This window comes from Castanea sativa, chromosome 1 (genome assembly GCF_040712315.1).
Source record: "Castanea sativa cultivar Marrone di Chiusa Pesio chromosome 1, ASM4071231v1".
Taxonomy (NCBI): Eukaryota; Viridiplantae; Streptophyta; class Magnoliopsida; order Fagales; family Fagaceae; genus Castanea; species Castanea sativa.
The window spans coordinates 39,514,689-39,533,501 of record NC_134013.1 but is presented as its reverse complement, the minus strand read 5'-3'; the positions used below and the strand labels follow the sequence as shown (position 1 = coordinate 39,533,501).

At 36.1% G+C, this 18,813-nt stretch overlaps 1 protein-coding gene across 5 annotated transcripts; it reads right to left on the bottom strand.

Moving 5' to 3' along the window:
- Positions 1–2,073: 2,073 nt before the first annotated feature.
- On the bottom strand, positions 2,074–18,030 carry LOC142612152 (uncharacterized protein C3F10.06c). 5 transcript variants are annotated; one of them, XM_075784274.1, is made up of 7 exons: positions 17,621–18,029; positions 15,572–15,726; positions 14,455–15,151; positions 5,054–5,154; positions 4,832–4,940; positions 4,325–4,384; positions 2,074–2,601 (listed from the first exon to the last, which is right to left on the bottom strand). In XM_075784274.1, the coding sequence occupies exons 1-7, from the start codon at positions 17,913–17,915 to the stop codon at positions 2,435–2,437; spliced, it is 1,584 nt and encodes a 527-aa protein (XP_075640389.1). In that variant the 5' UTR covers positions 17,916–18,029; the 3' UTR covers positions 2,074–2,434. The 5 variants fall into 5 exon arrangements, with proteins under 5 accessions (XP_075640389.1, XP_075640405.1, XP_075640400.1 ...); XM_075784290.1 differs by having other exon boundaries at positions 15,572–15,721; positions 17,621–18,018; XM_075784285.1 differs by lacking the exon at positions 17,621–18,029 and adding an exon at positions 16,056–16,275.
- Between the last annotated feature and the right edge of the window lie 783 nt (positions 18,031–18,813).

Genomic DNA, 18,813 nt, shown 5'->3' with positions numbered 1-18,813 from the left:
TAAATAAATATACTCAGTGTTATTGAGTCGTCCCACATCGGTAAGGTGTGATATTGAGAAGGGGTTTATCACCTGCTCTGCGACACTAACTGCCGCATACAGTTTTGGCGTTGGTGTATAAGTGTATTCCTTTATCTCATCCCCTTCTCCTATATGTGTGTGTATGTTTCTCCAAAAAAAAAAGATACTCAGTGTTGTTAAGTCATCCCACATCGATAAAGTGTGATATTAAGAAGGGGTTTATCACTTACTCTGGCAATTCTCGCCTACACCAAAAACTTATAGGTTTAAACTTTCTAAAAATAAATAAATAAAACCAAAGGTATAAGAATATAGAAACTTTTAAACATGTTTATATTAAATTAAGAAGTGCAATTTATTAACTTTACCTTCAAGTTAAAAAGTGGGATTTGGACATGAGGTGGCCCTATTCTCTTTAAACTCAGGCCGCTAGTTTTCCTTGTTTGATTGTTCACTACGTGTACAAGTACAAAGTTAATGGAGTTGGTTGGTTAAATCTTATTTATCTTTTCATTTGTTTATTCATTTATTTATTTATTGCTGGTGTGTGTCAAACAAGAGCAATTCCAGGCTATAAAAGTTGGAACACTAAACTTTAAATTTGAATTGTAGAATAGATTATGTAATTACTAAACTTTTAGTGAAATAATCTATTAGTCTTGATGTTATGTGTTTCGTATACACATTTATTTATTTATTTTTTGTACACGCATGTCAACCAAGAACAATTTTAAGCTATAGATGGTTAAACAGTAAAATTTAACTTTAAAAAAAAAGGGAATTAAAAAAAATACTATTAAATTACCAAAAGTTTAATTAAATAATTTGTTAACTTTGAATTTGTGCTCACGCATACATATTTAAATGATAGGCAAAGGCTTGAATATTCCACGGTGATACCTCCATGAAAATGCAAACACAATTAACTCCGTTCTCTATTACATTTTATGCAAGATTAAAAAAAAATGTCAAGAATTGCATTTTAAAGGAAAAATGTGCAAGATTAACATCATATTACACGATTACAATTAAAAAAGTGAGTTTACAATTTCTTTTTTTATTCTTCTTTGTCTTGAGCAACATAGATAATATTGCTTTATGTGGAAAAGACGTTTATGGCCTATTTGGATAGAGGGAGAAATGAGGAAAAGTAGAGAAGAGTAAAGTAGTATTGTCTAAAAATAAACTAATTTTGTGCTAAATCTACTCTACTCTACTCTCCTTCCTTCCCCTCAATCCAAACGAACAATTAGTTGGTTATCAATGGTTTTATAAAGCGGAATTATATGGGCCAAGAAGCACCGCCCTTATTTTGTGTACATTCTTCTTTACATTATGTCATCCATCTAATCAGTAATCATGGCCAAGCAAAATGTTAATGAAATCCTGCTCTTGCCCCCCTCTAAAACCCTACAGCGGGCGAGCTGCATGCTATGATTATTGACATTCCTCTTTCTTTTAGGGGTCCAATTTCAATAATTAAGAGAAAGATATTACTTCCACCAGTTAAATGCAAATTCAAATTTCATCCTTTATTAGTCTTTAGATTCAAAGTCTAATTTCTCTCTTTGCTTTTTTACCTTTTTGTTCCTTCTCCGCGCATGGAAATTTCATTAAAAGGGCAAAGCCCAAATACATGGAAAGTAGGTATGGAGGTAAAATTAAATCAATAAATAGAGCTTTAAACGACTAAAGCCAAATTATAAAGAGTATTCAAATAGCCTAGTCATGAAGGCACAGCTCAAATTTTACGCATAAAGTGCGGTAAGATTTAGCAAGAAAAATAACATAACAAAGCCTCCTTTACAGGTAATAGTGCGACCCCTTGAGTTAAACCAGGAAATTTTAGCCTGTGAAAAATGCGGAGAAACAATTATCGGATGGAGATTAGCACTGAACTTGACTAAATTCCAAGCAGCAACAAAACAACCCACCAACCAACTTCCTATTGGAAAAAAAATCAAGTTGAGTGATGTCCCGTTGTTTTACCACTGACATCACTCTTCTTTTGTATAATAATCATAAAATGACACCTCGATGGTTGTTAAAAAAGTCGCAAAAATTTGTCGCTTTGATTTCTTGAAAACCTATATACTACATAAATTCCAAGAAATGTGCTCCAACTGCAACACAAGCCATCGTAATAACAGTGAAATGTTTCGTCAAAAAATAATTCAATATGAATTCAACCATCCAATATTCTGATACGACTGAATTGAAATGTTTCTATCTTTTTCTCCCCATGGTACTTTTTGGGGCATTGGCCTAAATTACAAGGAAGCAATCAAGTTTAGATATCCAAACCAAGTCAGCCTTTTTGATAACTTACCAAAGCAACTACATCTGTAAGCTTTGGAGATGAATTGAAAACATTCCTGCTTGTCAGTATGCAATCATATGGATGGGGTTGTCATCAAACTGAACTGACTCTTCCACCAGTTAGAAAACTAAAAACTTGCTTCAAATTTCCTCTGGATGGCCGGGCACTAGGTGCAAATTTACAGATATATACAAGTCGCCTTCGCATCTCCCATTTAGTAATATGTGTTTCATTAAAGGATCTCCCATTGTCAAAGGTTCCTAACATGAAATTACGAAGTTCAGAAAATACTGCAGTATATTGAGGTAGCATTTACTCCAAATATCATTTATTATCAGATGTTAGTCAAAGAGAATTAAGAAAATTTAGATGATTTAAAAGATGTCTCAACAATAAAACAGAGAATCATGCTTAAGACAATAAGCTAGATTACAGAGAATCATTTATTATCAGATGTTGTCAGTATGCAATCATGTGTGTGTGTATACACACACACACACACACACACACACACACCAAATGAATCAACACATGCAATCTGACTAATTTAAGACTATTAAAGAAATAGAAAAGACATATGATGAGTCTAACAAGATATGTTTGAAGGATTGGATTTGGTAACTTGGTTCGTATAAACTGGAACAAAAATGTCTGTTTACAAGGGACAAGGATTATTGGTCTGTGACTCTGCTTTGAACTAAGGGATTTGAGATTTTAGTTGCATCTCTTCCGCTCTCCCTGACACCATCCTCCATACCATTCTTGCCATCCTAAGCCCAACTATTTGTTTCAAACGGTGACACTCACTTGGAATGCCTATAACATGGAAATTTGCTTATAGCTCAGCCATTGCTTATTACTGTATGTCTACACCCTTTTAACCTAAAGAGGAAATGGGTGTGGAAAACCACAAAAGCACCGTGCATCCAACACTTGGCTATTTGCCACTCATGCAATGCTTCTGAAACCAACCTCCTCTCACAAGCTATTCTTAATGATGCGTGGCATAGGACAATATAGGGAATTTATCTAGGTGTGGTTGCGGTGGGTTTAGATTTAGGAGGATTTGTGAAAATAGGATTTAGAGTGAAGAAAGGATTATGGCGTTGTGTTTGGAATTAAAAGGTGGTTTGATGACTTATTTGATGGCTATTTGGCGGGAGAAAGTATGTGGAGATTTAGGATTTTGATAAGTAAAAGAAATGCTTGTTTCGGGGCTGTAAAGAAGAAGAATTAGATAAGTTTTATGGTGTACAGGGGCAGTATAAACAGTACCGTGAACAGTAACTTAGAGAAAGAAAAGAAAAAGAAGAGAGGAAAGAAAGAAGAGAACATGAGGAAGAAAAGAACCAAAAAGCCCAATGAGCCTCTATGCTCAAACATTCAATAACCTTATTAATCAACAAATTCCCCAATTTTTCCTACATCAATGTGATTTGCTCCAAATGTTCTGCACGTCCAGATTGTACCAACCAAAATTTCCCTTCAACCATGAACTTTGGCTGGGCAATTCCAGACAGCTCTTTCAGAGAAAAAGAAGAATTCACACTATCTACTAAAGGTACCATTCAATATGTATTTGCAACAGTCTTCGATGCAGCCAATGAGCTCCACCATATGTATGTATGTATGTATGTATGTATGTATTTACAACTATGTTCAATGCCGCCAATGAGCTCTAGCTCGAACAGCACCTCCTCTTCAATAAGAGGTGAGGGTAAAGTCGTGATTTCAAACTCACTGTGCATGTGTAAACTTACCAATAAAATACTCTTTATTAAATAAAAAATCTGTGTTCAATGCCCATTGGGTTTCATAGCTAACAAATGTTTTAGTTCAATTTTATTAATGAAAGAGCTACTTATACAGGAAAAATGGAAAAAGATAGTAACAGTTTTGTGAAATAATTAGATTTTCTCTCAAAAAGGAATTGGTTGTAAATGTAAAAATCTATTAAACTTGATGCAAGATAACGTAACAGACCTCCATCATTGAATAATGACGTCAAGATAGCAAGACAAACGCACACACTTATATCTTCCCCTGGAAAATGAAGATACAAGAAAATATTAGCAGACAATTTTTTCACCACCTTTGGGAAGCCAACGTAAGCAAAATAGTTCTATCCCATTTTATTAGGGTTTGATCATGAAAGTAGCTCCTATGTCAGAAAGGGCTGAGTTAAAACAAGACAAGTACTGCAGAAAATGGGGTCTGGACCAAATTAATAACATCAACAATATAACATAACAAGAAGAGCACAACAAAACAATACTAATAACTGAAGAAACAAGTAAATAATGTTCTTTAGTTTATAAATGTAATGCTGTATATAATGGGATTAAAATCATTTGAAACAATATGAGAAAATACAAGTGGGCTTAATTTAAATGATTTCATGTCCATGGACATCCATCCTTCACTTGGCAGATCTAACCCCATGTAAATAAGTAAAATTTAGTAGGCAAGGAAAATTTAAAAGAGTTTTACCGTTATGGCAACAAACAAGAAGTGTCTTCCCTTTGCTAAGATTCAACTTTGCAAAGTTCACCGCAAAAGGGAGATTGCTTAATAAGGAAAAACGGTCCAATTTTGACGTCTGGCCAGAAAAAGCTAAAGTAAGCAGACTAGTTTTCAAATATTAAAAATAATAAATAATAATAATAATAATAATAACAAAAAGACCTACTGTCTTAGCTCTTCCATACTCACCACTGTAGGAAGATGCAAATATGCTTCAGCATCTGGAAGAAAGAGAGAGATGGACTCTTGGTCACAATTTAATATGCAATCAACATTACACACATTTGCAGCTGCAACAAAGAATAAAAGACAAAGGGAGAACCAAGTGAACATAACAGATTATGGATTACTGCTCAAATAATGTTGATGGTGGAAGTAAGATAAGAAAGAGAAACAGATAAGTGCATTAGAGGATATATGGATGCCCAATAAACATAACACAGGCATTCAGAGACCATAAAATTCATTAAGCATAGAAATCTGAGAGGGCAGTGGGATACCCCTCAAATGACATTTAATGTTAGCAAAGTAATAAAATATGGAAGTCAAATACCAACTTACACTATGATTTCTAGAATAATTTGATAAAGCATATATATATATATATAGACACACACATGCAAAGGTGGGATATTAACTCAATCATTTTATTAGATGGAACTATAGATATGTTCTTCTCAAACCTTGATTTCTTTTTTGTCCATACAGATATTCCATTAAACCCTTCCCCGCTGGGGGAAGGGGGGTTTTGGAGCCACAGAAAGAAATCCTTTTTTTTTTTATAGGTAATAAGGAAATATTATTAAAAAAGGAATAGAACAAAAGATACACAAAGTTCACAATAGTGAACAAAGAAAAAACAGAAACAAAGAGGAACAAAAAAACATTAAACTATTCTAAGAGACAAAAGAAAATCCATAAGAGTAGAACAATCCGTGAAACCCCAACATCAAGACCAATCAAAGAGAGTCCGTTGGCACAAATCCAACAACTAAGCCAAAGATTTCTCAGTATCCTCAAAAGAACCCTGATTACATTTAGTCCAACTAATCCACATCAAACAACTTAGAACCAAATTTTCAATATCAGAATTATATTTCCCAAGCCAATGATGCCAACAAAATACTAAGTCTGCAACAGAACCTTGCATGACCTAAACAATCCCAAACAGCTAAAGCATATACATAGAATGAGCTAACAGACATAAAATCAACAAGTAATCCATAGATTCCTCATTACAACAGCACATACAACAACAATTCGCCAAAGAGCAATCACAAAACATAAGATTATCCAAAGTAAAAATCTGACCATGAGCTGCTATTCACATAAAGAATGCCACCCGTTTAGGAACCTTTACTTTCCAAATGCCCTTCCAAGGGAAAAAAGGAGTAGCATTTCAAATCCTATGATAAAAAGACCGAATGTCAAACGTCCCATTTCCATTGAGGCTCCAACAAAGACTATCACAACCACTACTCCTAGGAATCCGAGATTGGATCAAGTGAAGAAAGGAGAAAGAAGCCGCCAACTCCTAGTGATTGAATTCCCTATAAAATTTTAAGTTTCACACTCTATCATTTCCACTCACTGGAGGACTTAAAACATCATAAATACAAGTTTCCTTATTGGCTAAACACATCAAATAACTAAGGATAAAGAGTTTTAAGAGAATTATCCCCAATCGACTTATCATGCTAGAAAAGAATACGAGAACCATCACCCACCACAAAAAACACGTGCTTAGAAAAGATCTCTCACCCTTCACCAATGCTTCACCATAAGCCACACCTATGAGCCCTTCTACAAACTCTAGTGCTCCACCCCCCTTTCCCCTCCCCATATTTCATGGCAATAACCCTTTGCCACAAATGAGTAATTTCATGACAGTACCTCCAAAGCCATTTCCCTAATAAAGCCTAATTAAAAGGCACCAATCTCCGAATTCCTAAACCACCCCGCTCACGCATTAAGCAAACCTTTTCCTAAGCCACCAAGGGGTATTTGAAACACTCCTTTAATGCACCAGACAAAAAAATTCCTCTAAATTCGATCTAGTCTAATAGTCACGGCTTTAGGAACAATAAATAGGGAAAGATAATAAGTCAAAAGACTTGAAATGGTACTTTTCAACAAGGTGAGTCTGCCACCATTTGACAATTAAAGACACTTTCAGCCTGAAAGCTTCTTCTCCATCCTCTCCAGAATAGGGGTCCAGATGGATGTTGTCTTATACAAAGTACCCAATGGCATACCCAAGTAAGTCATAAGCAAACTACCCACCTTGCATTGAAGAATGTTGGCCAAATTTTGAATGTTACTCACATCCCCAATAGGGACAATCTCACTTTTCCCCACATTCACCTTCAAACCAGTAAAAAATTGAAATCAAGTCAAAGCCAATCTTAATTGAAAGCAATTGCTCCCTAGAAGCATCACAGAAAAGAATAGTATCATCAGCAAAAAGTAAATGGGAAATGCGAATACCAATAGTATTAACAGGTCCCACATGAAAGCCCCAAAGAAGACCACCTTCCTCAGTTTTCTTCAAAATCCGACTAAAAATCTCAATGATCAAAGGGAAGAGAAGAGGAGACAACGAATCAACTTGTCTTAGATCTCGTGAGCTACCAAAGAAACCAGCAGGAGATCTATTAAGCAAAACTAAGTTATAGACAGTAGTGACACAAGCTTTTAACAATCCCCTCCATCGAGCCCCAAAACCCATCTTGTCTAACAAATAGAACAAAGTGTCCCAATTTACTTGATCATAGGCTTTTTTAATGTCTAACTTACAAACCACTCCCGAAGTATGATACTTTATTCTACTATCAAGACATTTATTAGCAATAAGCACTAAATCCAAAATCTATCTACCACCAACAAAATAATTTTGTGACTCAAAAATGAGTTTGTCCAACACCATTCTCAATCTGTTGGCCAACACCTTAGATAACAGCTTATACACACTACCCACTGAATTGTTTGGCCAAAAATCTTTAATATTTAGTGCATTATTTTTCTTGAGTATTAAAGATAGAAAAGAAGCATTCAGAGACCATTCCACTACACTCCAGCATTTATGAAATTGTCAAGACTAAGGGCTTTATCGCCCTCCATCTCTTGGAGGACTTGTACCACCTCTTCCTTAGAAAAATCCCTCTCAAGAGAAAGCTGCTCATCCTCCTCAATTCTAGCAAACTCCAAACCATCCATAGAAGGACGCCATGTATCTAACTCTATATTCAAACCCTAATAAAATTGAACCACCTTAAAACGTATGTCTTTCTCATCCTCATAAAGCACAACATCCACCTCTATATCTCTTTAATATAATTAGCTCTTCTAGGGGAATTTGCTACCTGATGAAAGAAACGAGTATTATTGCCACCCTCCTTCACAAACAAAACCCAAGACTTTTGTCTCCAAGAGATCTCCTCCAAAGAAGCTAAATAGGCGATATCACCTTTAATCTGAGTACGAGTTTGTTCCTCATGACCCAACGAGTCCTCTCTAGCGTCCCAACCCAACAATTCAGACAAAAGGCTTTTCTTCCTAAATGCCAAATCCCCAAATTCCTCCTTATTCCACTTTTTTAAATCATCTTTAAGAGCTTTTAATTTCCAAGCCAGAATAAAGCTAGGAGTACCCAGAAAACAATACCCATTCCACCATTGCCAAACTCTCTCCACAAAAACCTCATCTTTTAACCACATATTCTCAAACTTAAAGACACTTTGACCTTTACTAATGCCACCAGCTACCACCAATAGTGAGCAATGATCGAAAACTACTCAGGGAAGTACCCTTTAAGACTCATTCGCGAAATGATCTACCCAATCCACCAATGCCAAAGTTCTGCCAATTCTTGACATACAATCTGTCCCAGAATCTCGAAACCAGGTGCACGAAGCCCCTTCAAGGGGTAAATCAACAAGGTAATTAGCCTCGATGAAATCTGAGAATGCAAACATAGCCAGACTATCGCAACCAAATCTCTCACTCATGTATCGAATAATATTAAAATCCCCAATCAAACACCATGCCACATTCCACCTAGAGCGCACCCTTGCAAGCTCCTCCCATAGAGAACCCGCTCCTCCCACAGAGAACCCGTTGACTATCATCATTAGGACCATACACTCCTGTACATGCCCATACAAAATCATCCACAACCCCCAATAAAACATTAACAGAAAAATGACCTATAGAAATGTCAAGTTTTTCATAAGCCCTCTTGTCCCAAACCAGTAAAATCCCTGTGTAGTGTAAACTACTTCCAACACAAGCCAGTCTAGGAATGGGCTACCACAAAGACTCCGAACAGCAGAAGAGTTTAAAGAATTCAATTTGGTTTCCTGAAAGCAAACAATTTCACACTTCCACTTCTTAAGAAGATTCTTACATACCTCTATTGTTTTAGGATTGTTTGATCCCCTAACATTCCAGGATAAAAGTCATAAACTCATTTAAAACTAGTAATCACCTCCAGACCATCTGAAGAACCTCAACTTCTCCCTTAGAAGATGCCCTATCATAATTAACTATAGAAATTAAACCTTTAAGTTCCCTGAGCCCTTTCTACCTTGAGTTTACTGGTCCCTTAGAAGACCCATCATTTACCACATCAATACAGTTTTGTTCCAAAAGACGAAACAAAGCCATACATTAACCTTCATGTTTTACAAGAGGAAAACCCACAATTTTACAGAAACTTTTCATCAAGCTCACCACCCATTTTGAATTTTTCACTTCTGACCCCATAATCTTACCCTCTTTAACTTCCTGGGTCACACCAACTCCCTCTACTTATTAAGATACCACCTATATAAAGGTGAACACTCCAATAAACCACTTTCTACACCACTAGGATTAACTCCACTATGCTTCCACAGTAGAAGAAGAGGCTCAGAACCACCCTATATCAACTCAACCCCATCCAAGGAGCTTGTCAGCACTAACTCAGCTTGAGGATTGCACCATTGATCTCCACTCTCACTTGATACTTCCGTGAAATCATCTCTCTCCCCATAACAAAAACCCATCTCATTATCCAAATCCGAGAGAGGAGAAAAAAAATTATGGTCAACCCACTGATTCCAATGGTGAGAAGAATTGACTACCATAGACCCAATCGGCATCACTATCGCCTCTGAAACCAAGCCACCAATCATCAGATCCAAATTATCAGCCACCATACCCAGACTACCCACCGCCTCACAGATGAACTTGCAAGCCTCCGTCACTCTTGCCACGTCATCAGGATGACCTCCCTCCACCCTAATAGAACATGAGTCCACCGGGGTGTTAGGAAGATGATCCGCAATAAGGGTAGAACTATCGCATCACTCAGGCACTACTTCAATCACCAACACCTCGGAATCCCAACTCAATCTCAACCCACTTCCTCTCAAGCTCTCGCCCAGCACCAACGTACACAAGGCAAGTGAATCAGAACCTAATTGTATCAGGTTGGGTTTGACAAAATGACCCTTGCCTTTTGGGTTAAATGAGGCCACAAGTCTGTTGAATTTAAAGCTTCCAACCCACCACTTAAATCATTAGACCAACAAAACTCCTTATTGTCCACGCAAAACACCACACGTTTCCCACCCTCACGCTTGCAAACTCTCAAAGCCAAATTAGCGGAGGTCAACTTAAAATTAAACGCTCGAGTGGGTCTGCCATTAATAACTGAAACATTTACTATAGGATCTCCATGAATCTCATTATTCCCCAAAAATGGTTCCCATTTTTTCAAATTTCCTTGACTATCGCTGGTTACCATAAACAGGTAAATTATTTTATTCCGGCCACCACCGGCTGACTAACCATCACCACCAATATTATTGGAAGCTACTCCAGCCAAAGTTATAGGTTTTGCACCGGATAAAAAATTTCCTAGCTCTTTTTGAAACAGAGACCAACCAGCACGATTAAAACTGGCTAGTATCATACCACAACCTCTCTGAGCCCCTCCAAAATATACCGTTATAAGCACAAAAAGACCAGCTTTATTTGATCTACCACAGAACTCTATCAACTTCACATTGTCCCTAAATCTCTTACAAAGGACATCTTGTCCTAGCACCCAATCACGTATATCAGAAAAACAGGTAAGAATCCACTCCATGCCCTACGTCCAGCCCAAATAGAGCTCTTAACATCCCAACGTGTCTCATGAATAGCATACAAATTAGACTGCCCCCCATCAAAAGAGAAAGATAAAAGTTTTGCATTAATACAAAAAGACCCCTTACTGCCCCCATGACCAGAAAAAAGAGTCGAAGGAAGGATATTTTGTGAGGTTTCTATGGTGGGAATTTTTGGTGTGGCTAATGGGGCAGTTACAAGTGTAGGCAGTATAAGGAAAGCAAGGTTAGGCCCCTGAGGTGGTGGGGACAGAGTAGGCAAAGTTGGAGGAGGGGGATAAAAGTGAGGATATGGGGAAAAAAGTGTGGTGGAAAGCAAAAAGGAAGAGGAGGAATGTGTGAAGATGGTAAGGAGGGAAGAAAAGATGGCGACAGTTAGGGGCGAGGGTGGGGGAGGGGGTTAGGGAGGAGAACGCACCCCAGCTATTGATCAAAAAAGCAATGACAAGAAGATGCATCACGAGGATCCATACATGCAGGGAGTTTTAAAAAAGGAGGGCCGTTACAGAAGGATTTCCACCACATTATTTCAATAAATGAGAACTTTCTTCATGTTCTGTATTTATTTATAGCTCAAAATATTAAAAAAGAATCACTTTTCACATATGTAATCAAACATAAATTTTGTAAATATGTGAAACCATACTAGCAACACAACAACAAAACTTCCAAAAATTTGGGATCAATTATAGATTCTTAACAAATCTATATATATATATATATATATATTGTTATGCTTCCAAAAAGGTTAAACGTAGCATTTATTATTGTTATGCTTCTGTTATGCCACAACAGTAGCCACATCATCCATTTATTTTCTACTTCTTCTTTCCTCTTTTTAAACTTTTCTTCTCCCAACTCAAAAAAAAAAAAAAAAAAAATCTCTTCTTCTCCCTGTTAGTCCACACCCATTGTTACACTTCCTCAACTTTTTCCCTCCCTCTTTGCCTCTTTATCTCTCACTACTCTCTACCTTACCATTACACTTCCTTCATCATTTTCTCTTTCATATATTTTGACTCTTCTTCTCCTTATTTTATTTTGTATAAATTTGATATCATTTCTCCCATTCAATCCATACACAAAAATTGTGAGTACTCTCTCTCTCTCTCTATTTTCTTTTGGCGATTTTTGTTCTTTCTTATAACTCTAATTAAGGTTGATTTTTTTTTTTTTTTTATAAATGTGTTTTGGTATTGTGTTTCTTTAATTTCCCATTACAAAGTCTACACTCTCCCTTTTATATAGCTTTGGTTGAATTTAGATTTAGGTTAATACTTTTTTTTTTTTTTTGGAAATAGGAATTTGAGTTTATATCAAAACACAATCTACATGGCTATAAATTTGACTATGCCTGCCAATTATTTGAGTAATAAATTATTATAAAGTCTATCTTTTATTCCTTTGGTTTCATTTTAATTTTGGTTAAAAATAACATTGTAATTTTGTGATGAGTTTTGATTATTATAATAATCTCCTTATTCCTTGCAAGATAAGAATTTTGAATAATAAATTTGAAATTTATAAAGTTTAGTTGTACATTGGGCAAATATAACATACTACAACAAAAGTTAGAAGAATATGGTTTACCTTAAAAAAATATTAATCAAGCACAAAAAAATAATAGAATGATATATTTGTAAAGATTAAGAGATAAAAAATACTTGTAGAAATTTGTTAAAAAAAAAAAACAATACTTGAAGTATTGTTACTTTTTATATATTACATCCCATAATATAATATAATTGTTACTTTTTATATATTACATCCCATAATATAATATTTATATATTCCCACGCATTGCGTGGGTTTGCGGCTAGTTAATCTAATAGGAGATTCATCTACTTCTATCTGTAACATATACAACAACCAAACCTTAGTCCCAAAATTTATAGGGTTGGCTATGGATCTTCAACAGACTAGTCATGATCAGCTGCATGTATCCTCTTCCACTTCAACAGACTAGTCATGATCAGCTGCATGTATCCTCTTCCACTGATCTATTTTATCTGTTGGAATGGCTTGAATTTTTATGTCGGTGACTTGACATTACAAGCAAACATTAAACATTGTTGTCTTGCATGTATTGTCAAAAAGCAAGAACCACCACCTCTGACATACAATCCAAAATTGGATTTCTCTTTGTAACCGAAATGGTTGACTCCATTGGCAACAAATGCTTGCCATTTTCTTCGACCAAGTAAGTTTCATGTGTTGAAACTATTGGCATTTCGGCTGAACCTCTAGTTATAAACCTCGAGTTATAAATAGATGGTGAGTTTGAGAGAAAAGATGTAAGAAAAGAGAGCTCCTACATGAGATTGCAAAGTGAAATAGCTTCTTCTATGTGCGCACAACAGATAGGAAGCTACAGTGTCTTGTAACTCTTTTCTAAATACAATAGGGTGTTCTCTATTTATTTGTGAGAGAATAAATGGTGTATTTGGGATTTGGGTTTGTGTGAAAGTGTCTTCAAGCTATTGTTGAAATCTCCAAAATTATAGTGAAAAACAACCTCCAAAATTATAGTGAAACTTTATTCAATCACCTCCTTTGGGCATAGTCGAACCACGTAAATTCCTTGTGTCATATTTACTCCTCTCTATGCTTTATTCTTTAACCTTGCGTAAACAGAATATTTCACAATTTTCACAACATTATCCATAGTCATATTTTTTGTTACGTTCTTAATTGACATGTCTATTTTTATTACTTGTATTAATATTATTTTTGATCTTTCTCTACCTTTTTTTCATTCCCTCAACTTGACCAAAGCATCTCAAGCGATTCCCCCTCATCTTTTCATCAATGCAGACAACCCTATCCTTAAGGGAATTTTATCACTTCAAATCCTATCTTTCCTTGTATTTCCACTTATCATCGTAACACTTTTTTTTTTATGAATATGATGCTTCTTAAGAGCCAATATCCAATATCATAGAGTATAGCTACTCTTATAACAATGTTATAAAATTTTCTCTTCTAACTTAATGGTATCCTATGATCACACAATACTCCTAATGTGCTTCTCCACTTCATCCACTTTACTATTATCCTATGATTCACATCCTCTTCAATATCTTCATCTTTATAAATTATTGATCCAAGATATCAAAAACTCTCACTCTTTGGTATCTCTTGACCATCAAGTCTTATAGCCCCTTCATTTTATTTCTACTTTTACTAAACTTACATTCCATGAAGTCTATTTTAGTTCTACTTAATTGTAATGAATCCAATCCATAATAAAATTGACTAAATTTCACGCTAGTCAGCAACCAACTGCAACTCTCCTCCTTCCACCTTCCAGGTTCCAGGTTCAAGACCAATTAAGCGATATATATACCAATGAAACAAAATATTTGAAATCTAAGAAACCAGCATTAGTGGATTACAAAGAGAAAAATAAAAATAATAAAGAGTGTTAATAAAGCATACCAACTTGGGATGTGCCAACTGCAAGATTTGTTGAACCCAGCCAAGAGATTGCACAATCTTCATCACAAGACTTCGTATTAATTTCAAGGTTTGAAATACCCAACAGTAGGGGCACTTCTTGTGAAAAATGATTTGAGCTCTCTAACGATTTTGGGGCCTTGACTATGACCTGAGGAGCAGTTTGTCCCCTTTGGGCACGATATACTCTATCCTTTTCAACTATATCTGCAACTTTCTGATTACACAAATCAGGCCCCAAGTTTATAAGATCATAGACGTGAGTCCAGAAAAGATTAGGTGATAAACCCCTTGCCCAGCTTTCTTCATCATCCCCAGCTCCCGGTATATAATTCCAGCTATACTCTGATGTAGACTTGTGTTGAATTACACCACTTGACGAAGAGGCAGAAACAAGTATGATGGGTGTGAAATCCCAGGAATCATGGTCAGGCACTTCATTTAACCAGATGACAGTTTTTTGTGAAATCCATAGTGGGCGCAAGGGCTTTTTCAAGCACGTCATTAGAGATGCAATATCAGCACCGCTTGCATCCAGTTGTTTAGTCCATTCTTCTATGCAAATCTCGATAGACGCCTTCTCTGTTTCAGAAACCCAGAGGGGAAGATGCAAGGAGCAATCCCAATCCACAGAGACACGTCTTGTTCTTTCATGATGTTGATCAGAAGTATTTGACTCCTGTTCAAAATCAAGCCAGCACATAGAGCAACATAGAAATATTTATCATTTAAGATCATCACTGACAACTTATGCTCCAGGAAATGATACATGCAAATATACAAATCAACAAGCATTGCTTAAGTTTTACTTCATTCATTACTATTTACATATCAACAACATGAAGAAAAAAAAAATTATATATATATATATATATATAGAGAGAGAGAGAGAGAGAGAGAGAGTGAGAGAGCCAAACTATTAAGCATAAACCAATCACAAATCACTAAAGAGACATACTGCATAGTCATCATGCTCAAAAGTCAAAACAATAAAACAGTACTCAGTCAGAAATAAACACAACCCTTAAGAGCCCAAAATTGTACACACGTATTGAAGTATTACTTAATTAGAGTACAATGAACTTTTACCAGAACTCACCTTATCCATCTGTGCAGTATCACGCATATTGTTCAAATGATTGTGAATGCACCGATTTAAAACACAAGTCCAAATGGGTATCGTCTTTGACATGCTATCCGGAAACCGCTTCCCTCTCCTTGTGGAATCAACTATAATACACCCTCCTTTCTGTCCTACCCACCAAAAACCACACAATTACTGCCGAGATTAAATAAATTTTTTAAAAAATTAAAATATTCTTTTTCATCCCTGGAATATAGCCCAAGTTCTATTTTTATTCTTAAAATTTTAAAAATTGTATGTCCATCTTTGAAAATTAAAAAATGTTTCTATATTTCACCTTTTCATCCACTCTCATTAAATTTTTTTTTTTTTTTTTGAGAAGTAAATGATTTTATTCCAAGAAAGCTACATCGGAATACAAACCACAAGATAGCCTAAAGAATTATATCCAAATAATTACAAGTAAAAAAGATTGAACTAGTGAACTCTGTGTTAGTACCACTATCAGTGAAACGTAGGACAGTTGACCATTCATAGAGTAATCTAAGAAATGAAATCCTCAACTGCACTTCCAAAACCTCTACATCTTCAAGGGTACAGGAATTCCACTCCCTCCACAGAAGCCACATCAAACACAAAGGAACTAAATTCCACAAAGCGAACAAATGTCTATAGAACCAATTCAGCCAACCAACTAGTAAATCAAACGCTCCACACAGTGTCCAAAAAATAGCCACAACCACACATTAGCAAAATCACAGTGAAGTAACAAGTGATCCACCAATCTCCCAATGTGATTCCTCTCCTTTTAAGATTATCATTAGTCAAAATCTTCCCTCACAAAACTGTCCACATGCACACACACCAAAACAAAAACAAAAAAACTAACCACTTCTGGCACATTAAAATCCTCTCCATGGAAAAGAGGCATCCCTTGGGGTTCACAGCACACCATAGTACCTGTCAAACTCCATCTCATTCTTCCAGGTCTCGCACTCCTTGACATATTTGAATACAGTAAGCCACGCATGGAAGCAATCAAGTCAATTTCTCAGTCATTAAACTGCCTGATGAACCAGACATTTTAATGTTTCTCCCTCCCTTCAATACTACATTCCAAGTATGAGGATATGAAAGTGTCCTAGTCACCTAGCAAAGGGTACAATGTCGGATACAAGTCATACAACTCCTTCATAGGTAGATCCCCATTCCCCACACAACCTATCATGAGAAAATCATACACATTCTCCATTCCCCACCTCAAAGTGCACATGGCTAACAAATCTATCCCGCCCTACTCTAATATTCCTCCATAAACTACACCTATGAGTTCTTCACACTGGCTTCATTGTACAACCTCCACCTTCCACCCTATACTTTAATGCAATGACCCGTTTCCACAAGTGAGTCTCTTCCTCCCAAAATGCCATAGCCACTTCTCTAAGAGAGCTTGATTAGAGGTACCTAAGCTATGCACCCGAAACAGCCACAAGAAAGTGGAGAACACATTGTATTCTAATCCATTAAGTTAAACATGATCTAAGAATTTTCTTTGCAACTTCACTATTCTATTTGAAACATGAGTCAGGATGGTAAACAAAGAGAGGTAGTAAGTGGAAATACTAAACACTGTACTCATAAGTAGCGTTGATTGTCCCCCTTTTAACAGATATATCTTTATCCAGCCCAACCAATAGTCATTTCATCTTCTCTACTCTCTAGAATGGAATTCCACACTCTATACCGTGAAAGATAACCCCAAAGCCCAAATAGTTACTCTTATTCAGATTATCTCATTAAGTTTTTTAGCCAGTGACAGTGTGTCTGAAAAAACAGAACAAAAAGAGAACCTTTTTGGAGAAAGAATAGAACCTAAACTACATGTGTTTTTCCATCTCTAAAATATAAGCCAGGTTCTATCTTCTTCTCTAAAATTCAACATGCTAATAAAAATTTCATTAAGGACAAAAAAATAAATTCCAACTTCAAAATATCATCAATCATTGCGTGGTCTAACAACTTTCTGGGCATCCAAACAAAAAGTTGCAGCCCCAGGGAATATACCGGCGAGGAGAGCGACGTGGAGGTTGAGGCGAGAGGTGCTGAAAGACCAGTTGTTGTTGTGGCCGTCGGTGGATTTGAAATAACAGGTGGAGTGAAATTTGGGGGAATACCAGAGGCCACAGCGAAGGTTGGCGAGGAGAGGGAGGTCCGGCCATAGCTGGGAGATCTCTCCCACGAAGATGGAGTCCTCGTATATGGATCGCAAGGCGTTGTACACTGTGTTCTCTCTACGCTTTATGCTCCTCGCTGCTCTGTATATGCTCAGCTTCCTCGCCGAACCCTCGTCTTCCTCCATCTGCAGAGCGCTGATCACTGCTGCAATACGACCAGTCGTTTTCTTTTTTTCGGTTACCTTCTAGATATCGTAGGTAAGAATATGATTTGAAATTTTTGAGGACAAAATCATCAGAAATGTTGGTCTATATTGCAATTTATTAGCCTATTAAATTATTTGACTTCCGATGAACTTGGCCAGATTTCATTTATTAATAAGTCTAGACTAGATGCCCAAATTTTCCTTTTTATGTCAAATATATTCTATTAGCATTTGCTCTGCTCTATAGTTGTTAAGCGTTGGCAAATTACGAACTTCAAATTACAAGTCTTGTGTATTTCAACTTTCAAGTCCAACACGAACACACAAAATTAGTTTAAATGAACTTTTTGTATACTCCAAACTTAATAGATCAATTGAGTTTCAGGAAACTTGATTCTTAATTAGACCCCACTATAAGAGAAAATTATCATTACAACATTTTTTGTTGCAATAAAGTCAAAGATGAAAAAATTTATTTTTTGCTATTTTCTTCTCCTTTGACCTTTTCCATTTATTTTGCATATTGCAAAATTGCAAGTTAAAATTGTGTATTTGAGAAGTTGGTGTATGGGGGCTTTTTCGGTTGCTCGGCCACTTGTTATCCACTAGATTAGTGACCTTGCTAGGCACGGGTTCTTTTCGGAGAATTGCGTTCCGAAACTCAACATTGGACCACGTGGTCCAACGGCTACCGGTGTACCTTTTAAGCCTACCAAACCATTAAAGTCAAAGTTTAAGAATCACGATAATGGTTGAATAAATATATAATATGTGCTTGATATAATAGTTTGATTAGTAGTTGTAATAGTAGTTGAAATAAAGTAGTATTTATTTAGAAGTAAAATAGTCATGTACTCAATAATGTAAATTTAAAGAT

Excerpts from the sequence above, each read along its gene's own strand:
- LOC142612152 (XM_075784274.1), bottom strand. The coding sequence starts at position 17,915 with ATGGAGGAAGACGAGGGTTCGGCGAGGAAGCTGAGCATATACAGAGCA. Across the intron at positions 4,941-5,053 it reads ATTTGCATCTTCCTACAGTG|ACGTCAAAATTGGACCGTTT; the intron begins GTGAGTATGGAA and ends TTTTCTGGCCAG. Across the intron at positions 4,385-4,831 it reads TCTTGTTTGTTGCCATAACG|GGGAAGATATAAGTGTGTGC; the intron begins GTAAAACTCTTT and ends TTCATTTTCCAG.